The 15,197-nt window shown below is 47.8% G+C and overlaps 1 protein-coding gene across 1 annotated transcript in view; it reads left to right on the forward strand.

Annotated features, from left to right (window-relative positions):
- LOC143986785 (uncharacterized) overlaps positions 1 to 15,197 on the forward strand; it is a 122,263-nt gene that overhangs the window by 82,123 nt on the left and 24,943 nt on the right. The window contains exon 5 of the mRNA XM_077485191.1: positions 2,973 to 3,137. Within this exon, the coding sequence (XP_077341317.1) occupies positions 2,973 to 3,137 (165 nt within the window). The remainder of the gene's footprint in view (positions 1 to 2,972; positions 3,138 to 15,197) is intronic.

Consider the following 15,197-nt stretch of genomic DNA (forward strand, 5'->3'; position numbering starts at 1 on the left):
GCTAAACACTAACACACAACCTGCTTGGTCCACAAAAGTTCTTATAAGGACTGGTAACTTGGTATAGGGTGCTACGGTACATAGGCTTGAGTGCGGTACAGTCTGCTGTTCTGTAAGGACCGCTATCGGTCCACAATAGATAGGGTTGACGTGCACCACTGCTGACCGCTGCCCTATACTGCAGCAGTCCTTCAGCGGTATAGGGACTGACGTACAGTCTGCTAAACACTAATACACAACCTGCTTGGTCCACAAAAGTTCTTATAAGGACTGGTAACTTGGTATAGGGTGCTACGGTACATAGGCTTGAGTGCGGTACAGTCTGCTGTTCTGTAAGGACCGCTATCGGTCCACAATAGATAGGGTTGACGTGCACCACTGCTGACCGCTGCCCTATACTGCAGCAGTCCTTCAGCGGTATAGGGACTGACGTACAGTCTGCTCACTTCCTTGACCCAAAAAAGCACACCGTACTATATGCCCCTACCCTCCTCTTTGAAGAGGTTGAGCGGTGTCATATTTCTACTGGGGCTGCTTATGATATCCCTGTGCTGTGCTGACTTCCTCCTGGGGGTTCTTATTATGAAGGGATCACACTATCCCTGTGCTGTGCTGACTTCCTCCTGGGGGTTCTTATTATGAGGGGATCACACCATCCCTGTGCTGTGCTGACTTCCTCCTGGGGCTGCTTACGGTGCTGCTGTCAGTGCTGTATGTCACGGTGCTGCTGTCAGCGCTGTATGTCACGGTGCTGCTGTCAGCGCTGTATGTCACGGTGCTGCTGTCAGCGCTGTATGTCACGGTGCTGCTGTCAGCGCTGTATGTCACGGTGCTGCTGTCAGTGCTCTGTATTACGGTGCTGCTGTCAGATGCCTCTATCACGGTGCATGTGTCATTCCGGTATGTCACGCTGCTGGTGATCATCTCCTGCACCCTCTTCTTTGCCTACCCTGGTCCCTGACCTTCCCTCTCCTCCATTGCCTTCATTAGCTCCATAGTCCTGAATTGTTAGAACAATTTCCCAAATAAAATAAAAATGCTTGTAGTTATCGATCCCAAATTCACCTCATACATGTATTATGTCATTGTCCAGATGGTGGGACTACGTTTTACCCCCTAATAATTACCACGTGGCCGCAAATTCGACATGAAGGTTTGCAAAGTTCGCCTCCCATTGAAGTCAATGGGGCCCGCGGCGAACGTTCGGTTTCGCGAACGTTTGGGTCCGTTCGCATTTCGCTTTCGCGAAACGTCCCGTCGGAAGTTCGTCCATCACTACTGGTAAACAGCCATTGGCCGTTTACCACGCAATTGACTGTGATCATTCCAAATGCAGCCACTGTGCCCAAATACAGACACTGTCGCACACACTGTCCCCAAACGCAGACATTGTGCCCCAAACGCAGCCACTGTGCCCAAATGCAGCCACTGTCCCCAAACGCACACACTGTCCCCAATATTGTGCCCATATTCTTCAGCTTTAAGGCCCCTTTCACACTGGGGTGGTTTTCAGGCGTTACAGCGCTAAAAATAGCGCCTGTGTAGCGCCTGAAAAAAACCGGCCCCTGTCACTCCAGTGTGAAAGCCGGAGGGCTTTCACACTGAAACGGTGCGCTGGCAGGACAGTGAAAAAAGTCCTGCTAGCCACATCTTTGGAGCGGTGAAGGAGCGGTGTATTCACCGCTCCTAAACCACTCCTACCCATTGAAATCAATGGGACAGCGCGGCAATACCGCTGGCAAAGCGCCGCTGCAGCGGCGCTTTGCGGGTGGTTTTAACCCTTTTTTCGGCCGCTAGCGGGGGTTAAAACCACCCCGCTAGCGCCCGCAGACCGCCGCTAAAACGACGGTAAAGCGCCGCTAAAAATAGCGGAACTTTACCGCCGACGCCCTCACAGCCCCAGTGTGAAAGCAGCCTAATAAATACACTGCTAATTGTTCAGCTTTAATAAATACACTGCTAATTGTTCAGCTTTAATAAATACACTGCTTATTGTTCAGCTTTAATAAATACACTGCTTATTGTTCAGCTTTAATAAATATATACAAATATATACATATTGGTGCTGCCGATGATATAATAAAGCCATCGTTAGCTCCGCCCGCCCACCCGCAAGTCTCCGCCCACATGAGTATGATTTTTCACCACCACTTAAGATTCAGGGGCATGTTACTAGGGTGGGCGGGGCTGCTGCTGACGTCCTGAGCATCTGTTCAGCTCCGCCCGCCCACCAGCATTTCTGTGTCTATAATTTTTAACCACCGCTGAACTTACGATCTTGCGCATGCGCTGTTCAGATCACGGACTTGGCGCATGCGCAGTAAAGGCCCGCCGTCAGCTGTTAGAGTGACGGAGCCTCACCGGAAGTGACGGGGTGAGGAATTTTTATGGAGTCGCATGAAATTTTACCACACTGGTCGTACATCATCACGGTCGAATCCGTTGGACTTTGGTGTGATTGTGTGTGGTCAAGTCCATTCGTTCGGAAAGTCTGTCGGAATTCCACCGAAAGTCTGTTGGACTTAGTCTGTCGGAAAGTCCGGTCGTGTGTACGCTGCATTAGAAGCTATTTAAAGCCCATTACACTATTAAAAACAACCAAAAGCCACCTTAATTTTCCATTGACTTTCCACAAAATTGTAAACCTTAGTCGGAATCTCCCTATTTTTAACAAAATTTCAGGTACATGACAACTTTTAGTTTTAATCATTCCTAATCTCTCACTCTGGACATTTCAATTGTCATAAAATCTCTCAAGGCACTTTTCAAAACTTTGCATACAAGTATTTATTTTCTATATTTATATTTTTAGGACACTAAGAAAAATGCTTTTTTTTTTTTTTTTTAAATGTACAGGAATTTTCTAAGGGTGGTATACAGGCTATGAAGATGGTAATATTGTCATTTGTAGTAATTTTTTTATTCCTCCAGAGCCGTGTAAAGGTGTAATATGAATGGTTTTGTTCTTTCAGAATTTTTCAGGACCGGATCTCATAAATTCTCTTGGCAATTTATTTGCCAAGGCCGACCCGGTTAGTTACAGTGATCATGATGTACAGTTGATTCTGAATATTATCGGCAATGTTACAAGCAATGGTTTGCAATTAAATTTCAAGTTTAATGTGGACACAGTAAACGTGAGTATATTTTTTATACCTAAAGGAAGATTCCAGTTATATAAACATGTCTAATTACTGTAGAAGACACTTGTCATTTAGGAGGACCTGAACTGTGAAAGCTGAGCCAAAAAGGAAAGAAGAGGACAAAAACATAGAGAGATAGAAGAGTGATGGCTGAAAAAAGCCCAAGTGGTCCAACAAGTCTGCACTTTTTTCCTTTTTTTTTTTAATAGAACATATTTGTTCCAGGCATGTTTAAATTCACTTACTGTTGCCTGCCTCCATACCTCTGCTGGAGATCTGTTCCGGTCATACTACCCTTTAAGTAAAACATTTTTTTCTAAAGTTAATTTTGAATTTTCCTACTGTTAGTTTGAGGTTATGTTCTTGAACTTAGTTTCATATTGAAAATTCTGTCCTTCTGAACCTCGGTCACACCATTATGCCGTGTACACACAAGCGTTTTTTCCGTCGGAATAAACTCTGAAGGTTTTTCTGACGGAATTCTGCTCAAGCTGTCTTGCATACACACGGTCACACCAAAGTCCGACTGTCAAGAACGCAATGACGTACAACACGTTCGACGGGACTAGAAAAAGGAAGTTCAATACCCAATAGCCAATAGCTTCCGTCTCCTACTTGCTTCAGAGCATGCATAGTTTTTGGTCTGTCGGAACAGTATACAGACAAACGGTTTCCTGATAGGAATTGGTTCCGTCTGAAAAACTTAGAACATGTTCTGTTTCTAGGTCCGTCAGAATTTTCAACGTAAAAAGTCAGATGGGGCATACACACAATCGGAATATACGATGAAAAGCTCCCGTCTGACTTTTTCTGTAGGACTGTCCGCTCGTGTGTACACGGCATTTCTATTGCTCCTTCTCTGCTCCCCCTGCTACCTCTGCAGTTGCAAAATACCCTTGTGTGGAATAGAATTCCAGTGTGACAATGCTCGGGCCTGGAGGCCGATTGCAACTGATGGAAGTATGTCATGTAGTATGCAAATATCTTTTTTTAGATGGAATAGTGGAATTGCACTTTGGGGCCATGTGATATATCTACTATAAGGCCAATAGATTTTAGACTTGCTAAAGGGTTTTGACAAGCAGCTTTGCAGTTTATTGAGTAATATCTGTCTGGATTAGAAAAAAGTAGAAAAAAGTGAGTATAAGACTGGCAAAAGTGACTGGGGTTATGACAAGCTAAAAGAAAATAAAGGAGTGTTGATAAACTTTTGACCATATAATGTCTGTGTGCATGTGTAAGTACTGTATATATAATATATTATTAATAGAAAAATAAAATTATGTATATATCTATTGATATATATATATATATATATATATATATATATATATATATATATATTTTTTTTTTTTTTTTTTTTTTTTTTTATTACATACCTGTATATAGACACACAATTATAAAATAATGTACAGTGGGTATAGAAAAGAATCACCCCCTTTAAAATAATCACATCGTGTTGCTTTGCAGCCTGAAATTAAGTCAGACATAGTTTTGTTTTATCCAGCTGTATTTACTTAGTGCAACTTATAACATCCAAGTGAAAGATATAACACCAACAAAAAAATAAAATAAATAAATAAAAAACAGAATCACTGAGTTGGAAAAAGGATCACCCCCTCCTAAAAATGACTTGTAAACTCAATCAGGTGTAGCTAATTACCTTCTCAATGGCACACAGAGCTATTTGACTTTCAACTGTGATCAGCTGTGGCGATTTTGATTAGCTCAGCATCAGGGATGAGCCAAACACCCCCCAGTTCGTTTTGCACCAGAACCTGTGAACGGACCGAAAATTTGCGTGAACTTTAGAACCCCATTAAAGTCTATGGGACTCGAATGTTCGAAATCAAAAGTGCTCATTTTAAAGGCTAATTTGCAAGTTATTGTCCTAAAATGGGTTTGAGGACCCGGCTCCTGCCCCAGGGGACATTTATCAATGCAAAAAGAAGTTTTAAAAATGGCAGTTTTTTCGGGAGCACTGATTTTAATGATGCTTAAAGTGACAAAAAAAAGTGAAATATTCCTTTAAATATTGTGCCTGGTGAGTGTCTATAATATCCCTGCACAAAATGACATTTCTAACATCTAATGTAATGTCTGGTTCCGGCAATATGGATGAAAATCATTGAGAAAAATGGCATGGCTACCCCCCCCCCCCCCCCGCCCATTACCAGCCCCTTTGGGTCTTATACAGATATTAAGGGGAACCCCGTACCCAAATTAAAAAAAGGAAAGGCGTGGGGCCCTCAGGCCCTACATACTCAGAACAGCAGTATACAGGCCGTACAAACAAGATAGGGACTGTGTAGGTTTGTTGTGTTAAGTAGAATCCGTTTGTAATTTTGAACTGGCACATTTTTAAAGTGTAGCTCCAGTCAAAAAATCTATTTTTAAGCTTTTTGGAAAACATAGGGAAGGGTTATCACCCCTGTATAATTTTTTTTGCAGTCCTTATTTTTTCATTTCACTTGCTGTTGTCTCCTTCCGTTTGCAAGTAGAAGACGATTGTAAGTTGGATGTTTGAAAGTAGGGGCCTTCCCTATATGCTCTGCAGAAATTTAGGCCTAAGGTGTTGGTGTTGGCACAACACTGTAAGCCCTTAAAGTGACTCTTGGTGGGTGCTGGAATGCCCTGCTGTGAACTATTATATCAAGAATTGTAGTTACATGCCATTTTTGAACAGTGGTAGAAACATTGGGCCTTTGGCGGCTGTGGTGGTGGAGGTGCTGGTGCCACAACACTAAGTCCTCACAGTTACTCTCAGTGGGTGCTGGAATGGGCCCTGCTATGAAATATTATATCAATAATTGTAATTACCTGTTAAACAGGGGATGAAAAATTGGGCCTTAGGCACTGGTGCCACAACGCTGCAACACCTCCCAGAAACTCTAGTTGCAGAGCAGGAATGAGCCCTGCTGTAAAGTATTGCATTAAAATGATATTCCCCTGTTAAACAGGGGCTTAAAAATTGGGCCTTAGGCACTGGTGCTGGTGCCACGACACTGCAACCCCTCACAGACACTCTAGTTTGAGTACAGGAATGAGCCCTGCTGCAAAGTATTGCATCAAATATTGTAATTCCATGCCCCTATTAAACAGGGGCTGAAAAATTGGGCCTTAGCCACTGGTGGCGGTGCTCAGAACTAAAAATGTTCTTCCAAGCTATCAGCAGGATCATTGAGGAGGAAGAGGATAGTCAGTCAGCATAACAAGATAGTCACTCAGCATCAGCATAGGCAGTCTTTAAGGGATGTGGCATTTAAAAAAAAAAATATTCGGTTACATCAGCTTCAGGTGATTGGTAGCTGATGGTGATCCAAGACTGATTCATCTTTATGAAGGTCAGTCGATCAACCAAGTCGGTGGACAGGCGCACCCTGTGATCGGTTACAAAGCCTCCAGCAGCACTGAATGTGCGTTACGAAAGAACGCTGGATGCAGGATGGGCCAGTAGCTCAACTGCATACTGTGCAAGCTCTGGCAGTGATCCATCCTCAAGACCCAGTAACCCAGAGGATTTTCGGTGGTAAAGGTGTCCAAGTCTGACCTTGCCCCTGGGTATTCCTGCACCATGTAAATCAGACGCTGGCGATGGTTGCTGGAACCGATCATACCTTGGGACTGCGGACTAGAAAATTGTCTGAACGTATCGGTCAGACGGCCAACTTCTCCACCGCTCCTTCTGTGACTGACCGAAGCCTCAGCAACACGTTGTCCAGGACCAGGAATTTGTAACCTCCCAGTCTCTGGGAACGCGTTGCACAGACCTTTCTGCAAGGCCTCCCAGAGATGTCTCATCCTCTGCTCCCTCTGCGACAGCAAGATAAGGTCCGCAACCTTGTACCGTGGATCAAGGAGAGTTGCCAGCCAGTAATGATCCCTCTCCTTGATCCGAAGAATACGAGGATCCTTCTGCAGGCATTGCAGGATCAGGGAGGCCATGCAGCGTAGGTTAGCTGAGGCATTTGGTCCAGAGTCATCTGGGTCACTAAGGACGACACGATCCGCAGTCACCTCCTCCCAGCCACGTACAAGTCCACGGGTTTCTTGGGACTGTAAATCATCCATAAAAGACTGCTGCTGATGCTGAGTGCCAGACTCCACTTCCATGCTGACACAATCCTCCTCCTCCTCCTCTGTGATCGGCAGGACAGCAGGAGCACTGTCTGGAAAAAGGGGGCCTTGAGAGGCAAGGAAGTCCTCCTCTTCCTGCCTCTGTTCTGCCTCAAGTGCCCTGTCCATTATTCCACGCAGCGTGTGCTCCAACAGGTGGACAAGAGGTACAGTGTCACTGATGCATGCACTGTCACTGCTCATCATCCTCGTGGCCTCCTCAAATAGTGACAGGACAGTGCATGCATCCCTGATCATGGCCCACTGGCGTGGGGAAAAAAAAAAAGCTCCCCTGACCCTGTCCTGGTGCCGAAGTCGCACAGGTACTCATTGATGGCCCTCTGCTGCGTGTGCAGCTACTGCAGCATGGCTAATGTTGAGTTCCACCTGGTGGGCATGTCACAGATTAGGCGGTTCTAGGACAGGTTCAATTCCTTTTGGAGCTCAGCCAGCCGAGCACTGGCATTATATGACCGGGCGAAATGCACACAGACTTTCCTGGCCTGCCTCAGGACATCCTGTAAGCCTGGGTACCTGCCCAAGAACCGCTGCACCACCAAGTTAAGGATGTGAGTCACACAGGGCCCATGGGTCAGTGGTCCCTGTCAGAGGGCGGAAAGGAGGTTGGTGCCATTGTCACAAACCACCATTCCTGGCATAAGTTGGTGTGGCATCAACCACCTCTCAGCCTGCCCCTGAAGAGCTGACAGAATATCTGCCCCAGTGTGGCTCCTGTCCCCCAAGCACACCAGTGCAAGGACGCCATGGCATATTTTTGCCTGCGTACTTGCGTAGCCCCTTGAACACCTACAGAGGACTGCTGGTTCAGAGGAAAAAGCACAGGAAGAGGCCACGGAGGAAGAAGAAGAGGAGGGAGTGGAGGAGAGAAGGGTGTCACAACCAATAGTAGCATTTTGGAGGCGTGGTGGCAGAACAACCCCCAACACTACTGCACCTTGTCCTGCATCCTTCCCAGCTGTCAGAAGAGTGACCCAATGGGCCGTGAAAGACAGGTAACGTCCCTGTTCATGCCTGCTGGACTATGAGTCAGCGGTAATATGCACATTACCGCTGACCACCCTGTCCAGCGAGGTGAAGTGCTAGCAATTCAACCGCTGGGCATGCGGATGGCTGGGAGTGAACTTCTTTTGACGGTCCAGCAGCTGGAGCAGGGAAATTTGCCTGGTACAATCGGACGTCGGTGTACTGCTAGCAGAGTGCCCGCAAGTACTTGGCTTTGACACACCTAATTCTATACCTTCATTCCTCTCAGTGCAGGTTTGAGAGAGGACTGAAGGTCTAGTGGGGTTGGAGATCCCAGCTGATGAGGAGCAAGGAGAGGTCCGCTTTGTTCTTTGGTGTGGGTCTTTAAGGTATGCTTGCCAACGAACTGTATGGCAGGTCAACATATGTCTGGTCAAGCATGTGGTGCCCAAGCGGCTGATGTTTTGGCCACGCCAGATACACTTGAAACATATGTTGCAAATAGCAGTGGTGCGATCTGATGCGCTCGTCTCAAAAAAGGCCCACACCAAAGAACTTTTGGAATAACACGCAGAGTGTCAAGAAGGACGTTCTGGTCGTCCGGCTGTTCCCGGAGGTCTTACCTGTGAAGCTTCTTGCAAAGGAGCCAACCGGCGCACGCAGGTGCGCGCTAACGCTGATGGGCGCATGCGGGTGCGCGCTAACGCTGATGGGCACACGCGTGTGCGCACTAGCTCTGACGCTGGTGGGCGCACGCGGGTGTGCGCTGATGCTGCCGGGCGCACACGGGTGCGCGCTAATACTGGTGGGCGCACGCGGGTGCGCGGTGGAGTTGGTGTGTGCGCACGTGCGTGCGCGGATATGCGTGAGCGCGCACAGGCACGCAGCATGACAGTTCTTTGCGCCAAAGGGGTTATTTAAAGGGACCTGTCACATTGCCTCCTTGCTGTCCAGTCTACAGCGTTCCTGAGAGACCCCCTGCTACTACCTTGATCATTACCTGATTCCTGTTACCCGGCCTGCCTCTGACTACCCCTTGCTTGCTGCCAGTCTCCGACCTCGGCCTGTCTGACTATTCTTCCGCCTGCTGTTTTGGTACCATATCTGCCCGCCCGTGTATGACCCTGCTTGTCTCCGACTACGCCTGCTGCCCTGCTGTGTTCCTGCCAACCAGCATCCTACCCGATCTGCTTGAAGGTCCGCTGAGTGTCCTGAACTAGAAGACACCTTCCTCTCCGATCCGGTGTGAGTGTTCCTGCTGCTCCTGCTCCTCGCTGACCTCAGTTCCAGCCTGCATCCAGTACCCCTCCGCTTCTTGGAGTCCAAACCAGCCCTTGCACCAGTGACCTGCTAGGCGCTTGTGCCCCTTCTGTGCTCCTGAACATCTGTCCGCTCTACCAGGAGTTCTTGAGCCAGAGGAATACGAGCAGCCGCTCCCAGCATCCGCCACCAGGTACATGACACAGAGGCAGTGCCTTGCACAGGCGGAGCTCTGCGGTGTGATTCATTCGTGTGCTGCCCTTAAGCTGGCCCCTGGAGGGCATCCTGCCTCATTGGAGATGTGCCTCCTCCTCCACCCACGTGGAGTCAGTGACCTCATCATCCCCTCCCTCCTCATCACTGGAGCAAACCTGGCAGTATGCTGCAGCTGGTGGAACATGACTGCCAGATTGCTGTCCTTCTTGGGCATCCCCTCTCTCTGGGCTCACGCTACTGCCTTCCTCTAGCTGGGTATCATCATCAGAACCTTCAGAACGCTGGGCATCCTCCTGGAGTATGTACCAAACGCTGTGCTCAAACAGTTTGGGGGACTCCTCAGGAGGACATGGTGGGTCTAGGGAAGGAGTGACTGATGCCATTGAGACAAGGGAAGAGGCCGTGTTGGCAGCTGCTTTGCAAGTACCCTGAGCCTGGGTGAAAGAGGATGAGGAGGGCTTGGTCATCCACTCTACCAAGTCTCCATGTTGCGGCTCAACACGTCCAGCTGACGAAAATAAGAACAAGCGTGTCCCATGGCCATGTGTTGGTGACGATGCACCGCATCCACGACCAGCACTGTTGCCTCTAGACACAGAGCCTACTTGCCCTCTTTTATTGGCTTGTGACTCTCTGCCTGTGGTATAGGACTAGAACAACACGAGCAATTGGGGGTAGCTTCAGGTGTACACTGTGCAGGTGGCACAATACACCAACTGTAACTGCTGCAGCTGCCTGTGGTATAGGCCCAGAACAACACCAGCAATTGGGGTAGCTTCAGGTAAACACTGTGCAGGGGGCACAATACACTGACTGTAACTGCTGCAGCTGCCTGTGTTATAGGACCAGAAACAACACCAGCAATTGAGGTAGCTTCAGGTGTACACTGTGCAGGTGGCACAAAACACTGACTGTAACTGCTGCAGCTGCCTGTGGTATAGGACCAGAACAACACCAGCAATTGGGATAGCTTCAGGTGTACACTGTGCAGGGGGCACAATACACTGACTGTAATTGCACTAGGTTAAAAAGAAATGAAGAGACTGTCTCTGCCTATCTGTCTCTATGAGCCGCCGCAACACACTACGCAAGGCCGCCGCGCAGGCGGCCTTATATAGTGTGGGGCGTGTACTAAACCCCCTGAGCGGGTCACAGTGCATGCTTGGCCAATCATCAGCCAGCAATGCACTGCGATGCCGCAGTGCAATGTGGGCCGTGAGCGCCACTCGAATATGGCTCAAACGGCCCATAAATTTCTGGTTTCACCGAATGGGCGAATACCCGGTGTTCGAGTCGAACATGTATTCGATTCGAAAACCCAGCTCATCCATACTCAGCATAAAAAGAGCTTTCCTGGATCATTTCAGTCCCTGATGCAACTGAAGCAAACAATTAACTATGGGTGGCAAGGCACTGTCACTGGGATCTCTGTGATAAAGCTGTGGACAGGCACAAGTCAAGAGATGGATACAAAAGAAAGTAAAGGCTTTATCAATGCCTAGAAGCACAGTGATATTTATTATTAAGAAGTGGAAGGTATTTGTTACAACACAGACCCTCCCTGGATCAAGATATCACTCCAAACTGGATGAAAGTGCCAGGAGGAAACTGGTCAAAGATGCTACCAAGAGGTCCACAATGACTCTAATCAGTTGCAGGAATTTATGACAAACAGTGGTCATTGTGTGCATGTGAAAGCAATATCACTAATTTTCCAAAAATGTGTGTAGCAGCGGGCTCCTGAAGAGCACAGGCTATGTTTTTCAAAGTTCAAACTTTACCCAAACTACAGTTTGGATTGGATCTATTTGTCTAAATTTGACTTCTGTGTCAGTCTGACTGGACTATGAGATGTTCAGCCTGGTCGCGGGTGGGGGGGGGGCACTGTCTCTGGTGGCAGGCGTTGAACTGTGGTCTGGTCAGGCGCTTAAGTTACTCTCTTTCAGAGTCAGGTCAGTGGGAGTGGCCCTCTCGCTGTGCCCTCTGGGAGAGGGTATTTAAGATGCGGACGTCACGAGGTTCGGGGTTCGGGTCCAGTATGCTGTGCTGATTACATGGTCCTGGTCCTCCTGACCAGCCCCCAGGAAGGCTATGGCCTGGGGTGCGGTTCCACCCGACTTTAATGCCTCGGGACTGGCTAGCCCAAGGCATGGAAACTAGAGGAGGATTCTGAGGTGGATGGGTGCCGTCTCCTATCTGGGAGAGACCCATTGGACATCGAGCATTCCAGGGGAGGACTCTTTAGAAGAACACCCCGTTTGAGTTTGGTTTTATTAACAAGAGCCTGGAAGGGCTGAAGTAACTGAGAGAATCCGGTCTTGTGGATATCGCCAAGCAGGCTGAAAGATCCAGGTATCCTACAAGTGTTCTACAGCTTAGTTTCCCTACGTGTTCTGTAACAACATCTGTGACAAAGACTTTGTTCCTGAGTAAGCACCTTGTTGGCTGCTAGGCCTTGTGAGAGAGGGACTGTCCAACCTGAGTGTTCATCCAGCTGAGAATGGCTATTCTCTGGATGCAGTCAAAGTAAGCAAGTTCCTTAACGTTTATAGACTTTCACATTGAAAGTACCTGAATTCCTTTCCCACCCTCTGATCTCAAGTTAAAAGACTGTTCAATGGTTGAAGTTTGCAAATGAAATCCATTCAAGTGGATCTATTGTCAGTCTCAAGTTACTGGGCCATCTACCACGGGACATCCCCTAGACGTGCAACAAGAAGAAGCGGAAGGTAACGGTAAGCCCAAAAATAACCAGCAGCTCCTTCGGGGGTTAGTGCTACATGTGTCCTGTATGGGAGGGTTACAAGAAAAAAAGTCACTCCTTAAGAAAGGCCACATGCAGTCATGACTGAGCTTTGCCAAAACGTACCTTGAAGATTCTGAGGACACATGGAAAAAGGTGTTATGGGCAGATGAGACTAAAATTTCTACAGTAAAGCATAGAGGTGGTAATATCCTGTTATGGGCGTGTTTCTCTGCAGCAGGGACTGGAGTACTTGTCAGGGTAGAGGGAAAAATGGATGGGGCAAAATAATGTTCAATTCTTGAGGAAAATCTGCTGCCCTCTGTCAGAAAGTTGTCATGGGAAGATTTACCTTCCAACATGACAATGACCCAAATCACACAACAAAAATGACCACACAGTGGTTGAAGGAGAAAAAGGTGAATGTCCTTGCATGGTCTAGTCAGAGACCAGACTTAACCTTAAAGAATTTTTATTGTATATAGGCATGTATACAAAGTAAAGATGATTGTAACGTAACTGTGTACAGTATATCAGAGCATAAAACAATACAGATACACAAAAAAATTGAAGACAGATAATGATACCTGGTCATAGATGTTAGAGTGAACATGAGAAACACAGTGGTTGACCATTCATTAGTGAGCCAAAAATCTCAGGTCATGTCTGAAAAGGGGTGAGACCCAAAGAGTGGAACAGCAAGGTGGGCAAAAAAATTAACCCCAGAGGTGTCCGCATGACAGCCGAGAGGCTCAAAGCTCACCACCCCATTGGGATCTATCTGTGGACAAGCTCAGAGCCCCCACAGAGCCCATGCCCAACACCCCCACTGGGGTCGCCTTTGGCTGAATGATATGCCATACAAGCGTAGCCCTGTTTCCAAGATAAAAGCTAGGTCGATGAAGTATCATCTGATTAATAATGAAAACTAGAACCCCACCTGACAGCCCGACCCCAAACAGCTGAAATAACCCCTGTGAAGGCGACTCCAGATCTTACTGTACGTATAGTAAAGGGGGGGGGGGGGGCTAGATCGTCCCGAGAAGAGAGTGAAAGAAGCGTGTGAAAGGAAAGAAGTAGAGTACAGGATAGAATCAGAGAGGAGAGGAGGGGTTGTTCCTGGATCTGATCTCCATTCCAGGTAGTAGAGGTATGTTACAAAATGATGCCCAGGGTTCTCATGTGACATAAAATCTCTCAGTCTTGTCATTTAATTTTGCTACTATTTGCTCTTGGGACATAATCCAGGAGACTTTTTCTCTTGTAGCACTGGAATGAAACTGTAGGCTTCTTCCAGGCCTTAGCTATCGTGGTTTTAGCCCCCAGAAAAATAAAGAGAAGTCCTGTTGGTGCTTAGTAATTTTGGGGATGTAGTGATTGAATAGAGCAATGCTGGGGTCAGGAGTAAGCATTGTGTTTATTAAGGAGCTGATGGTGCGCCAGAAGGATCTGATATGGGGACAGGTCCACCATATATGAAGCATGGAGCTCTCTAGCTCACATCCTCTGAAGCATAAGGGTAAAGTTCCTGGATAAATTAAAGCCAGCCTAGAGGGAACATAATTCCAACTGTATAATACCATTAGACTAGCTTCAATAAGAGATATATTACAGATACCTTTGAAAGATCATGAAGAGGTCCAAAACCATTCCAATGTGGACCATGTTTTGTCCGTGTCCTCTTCCCAGGCCCGAGCATAAGTTGGCTTTTCCACGTTCATCAGGAGGGCTGTATAAATCAAGGAGATACCTCATTTCTGGTCAGTAGCATTGGAGCACCAGTGCTCATAGGGGGTAACTGTGGGAGGTTCTGTCTTATTGGTCCAGATGGACTTTAAACAAATGCCGCCCGCCCTATAGGCAAATGAGTGGTTTCAAAATCCTGACTGGGCGTCATATGACGTCCTCAGGATCTTGAGCCGCTGCGCGCCCCCGGGGGTGCGCATCGCAGCGATCATTGTTGCAGGGTGTCAGTTTGACACCCCGCAACTACGATCTCGGTAAAGAGTCTCTGACAGAGGCTCTTTACCACGTGATCAGCCATGTCCAATCACGGCTGATCAAAGTGTAAAAGGAGGAGCCGTTGATCAGCTTTTCTTCACTCGCATCTGTCAGAAGCGAGTAGAGGAGAGCCGATCGGCTGCTCCTCTGACAGGGGGGGTCTGTGCTGATCGATTATCAGCCCAGCCCCCCCTGAGGATGCCCACACTGGACCACCAGGGACGCCACCAGACCACCAGGGATGCCCAGCACCAGGTATGCCACCCTAGACCACCAGGGATTCAGTACCCACAATGGATGCCAATCAGTGCCCACAATGGGCATCACTGATTGGCATGCATTATTGTTTGGCACTGATTAGCATCCATCAGTACAAAACAATACAATGCCGCCTATCAGTGTCCATCCGTGCCACCTATCAGTGCCCATCCGTGCCACGTATCAGTGCCCATCCATGCCAACTATCAGTGCCCATCCATGCCGCCTATCAGTGCCCATACATGCCCATCTGTGCTGCCTATCCATGCCCATATGTGCTGCCTATCCATGCCCATCTGTGCCGCCTATCCATGCCAATCCATGCCAGCTTTCAGTGCCAATTTATGCCACCTATCAGTGTCCATCCGTGTTGCCCATTAGTGCCACCTATCAGTGCCGCCTATCAGTGCCACATATCAGTGCCCATCAATGCCACCTCATCCGTGCCACTTCATTGGTGCCACCTCTTCAGTGCC

This window comes from Lithobates pipiens, unplaced genomic scaffold (genome assembly GCF_037356315.1).
Source record: "Lithobates pipiens isolate NorthernLeopardFrog02 unplaced genomic scaffold, aLitPip1_a1.2 Scaffold_18, whole genome shotgun sequence".
NCBI classification, from domain to species: domain Eukaryota; kingdom Metazoa; phylum Chordata; class Amphibia; order Anura; family Ranidae; genus Lithobates; species Lithobates pipiens.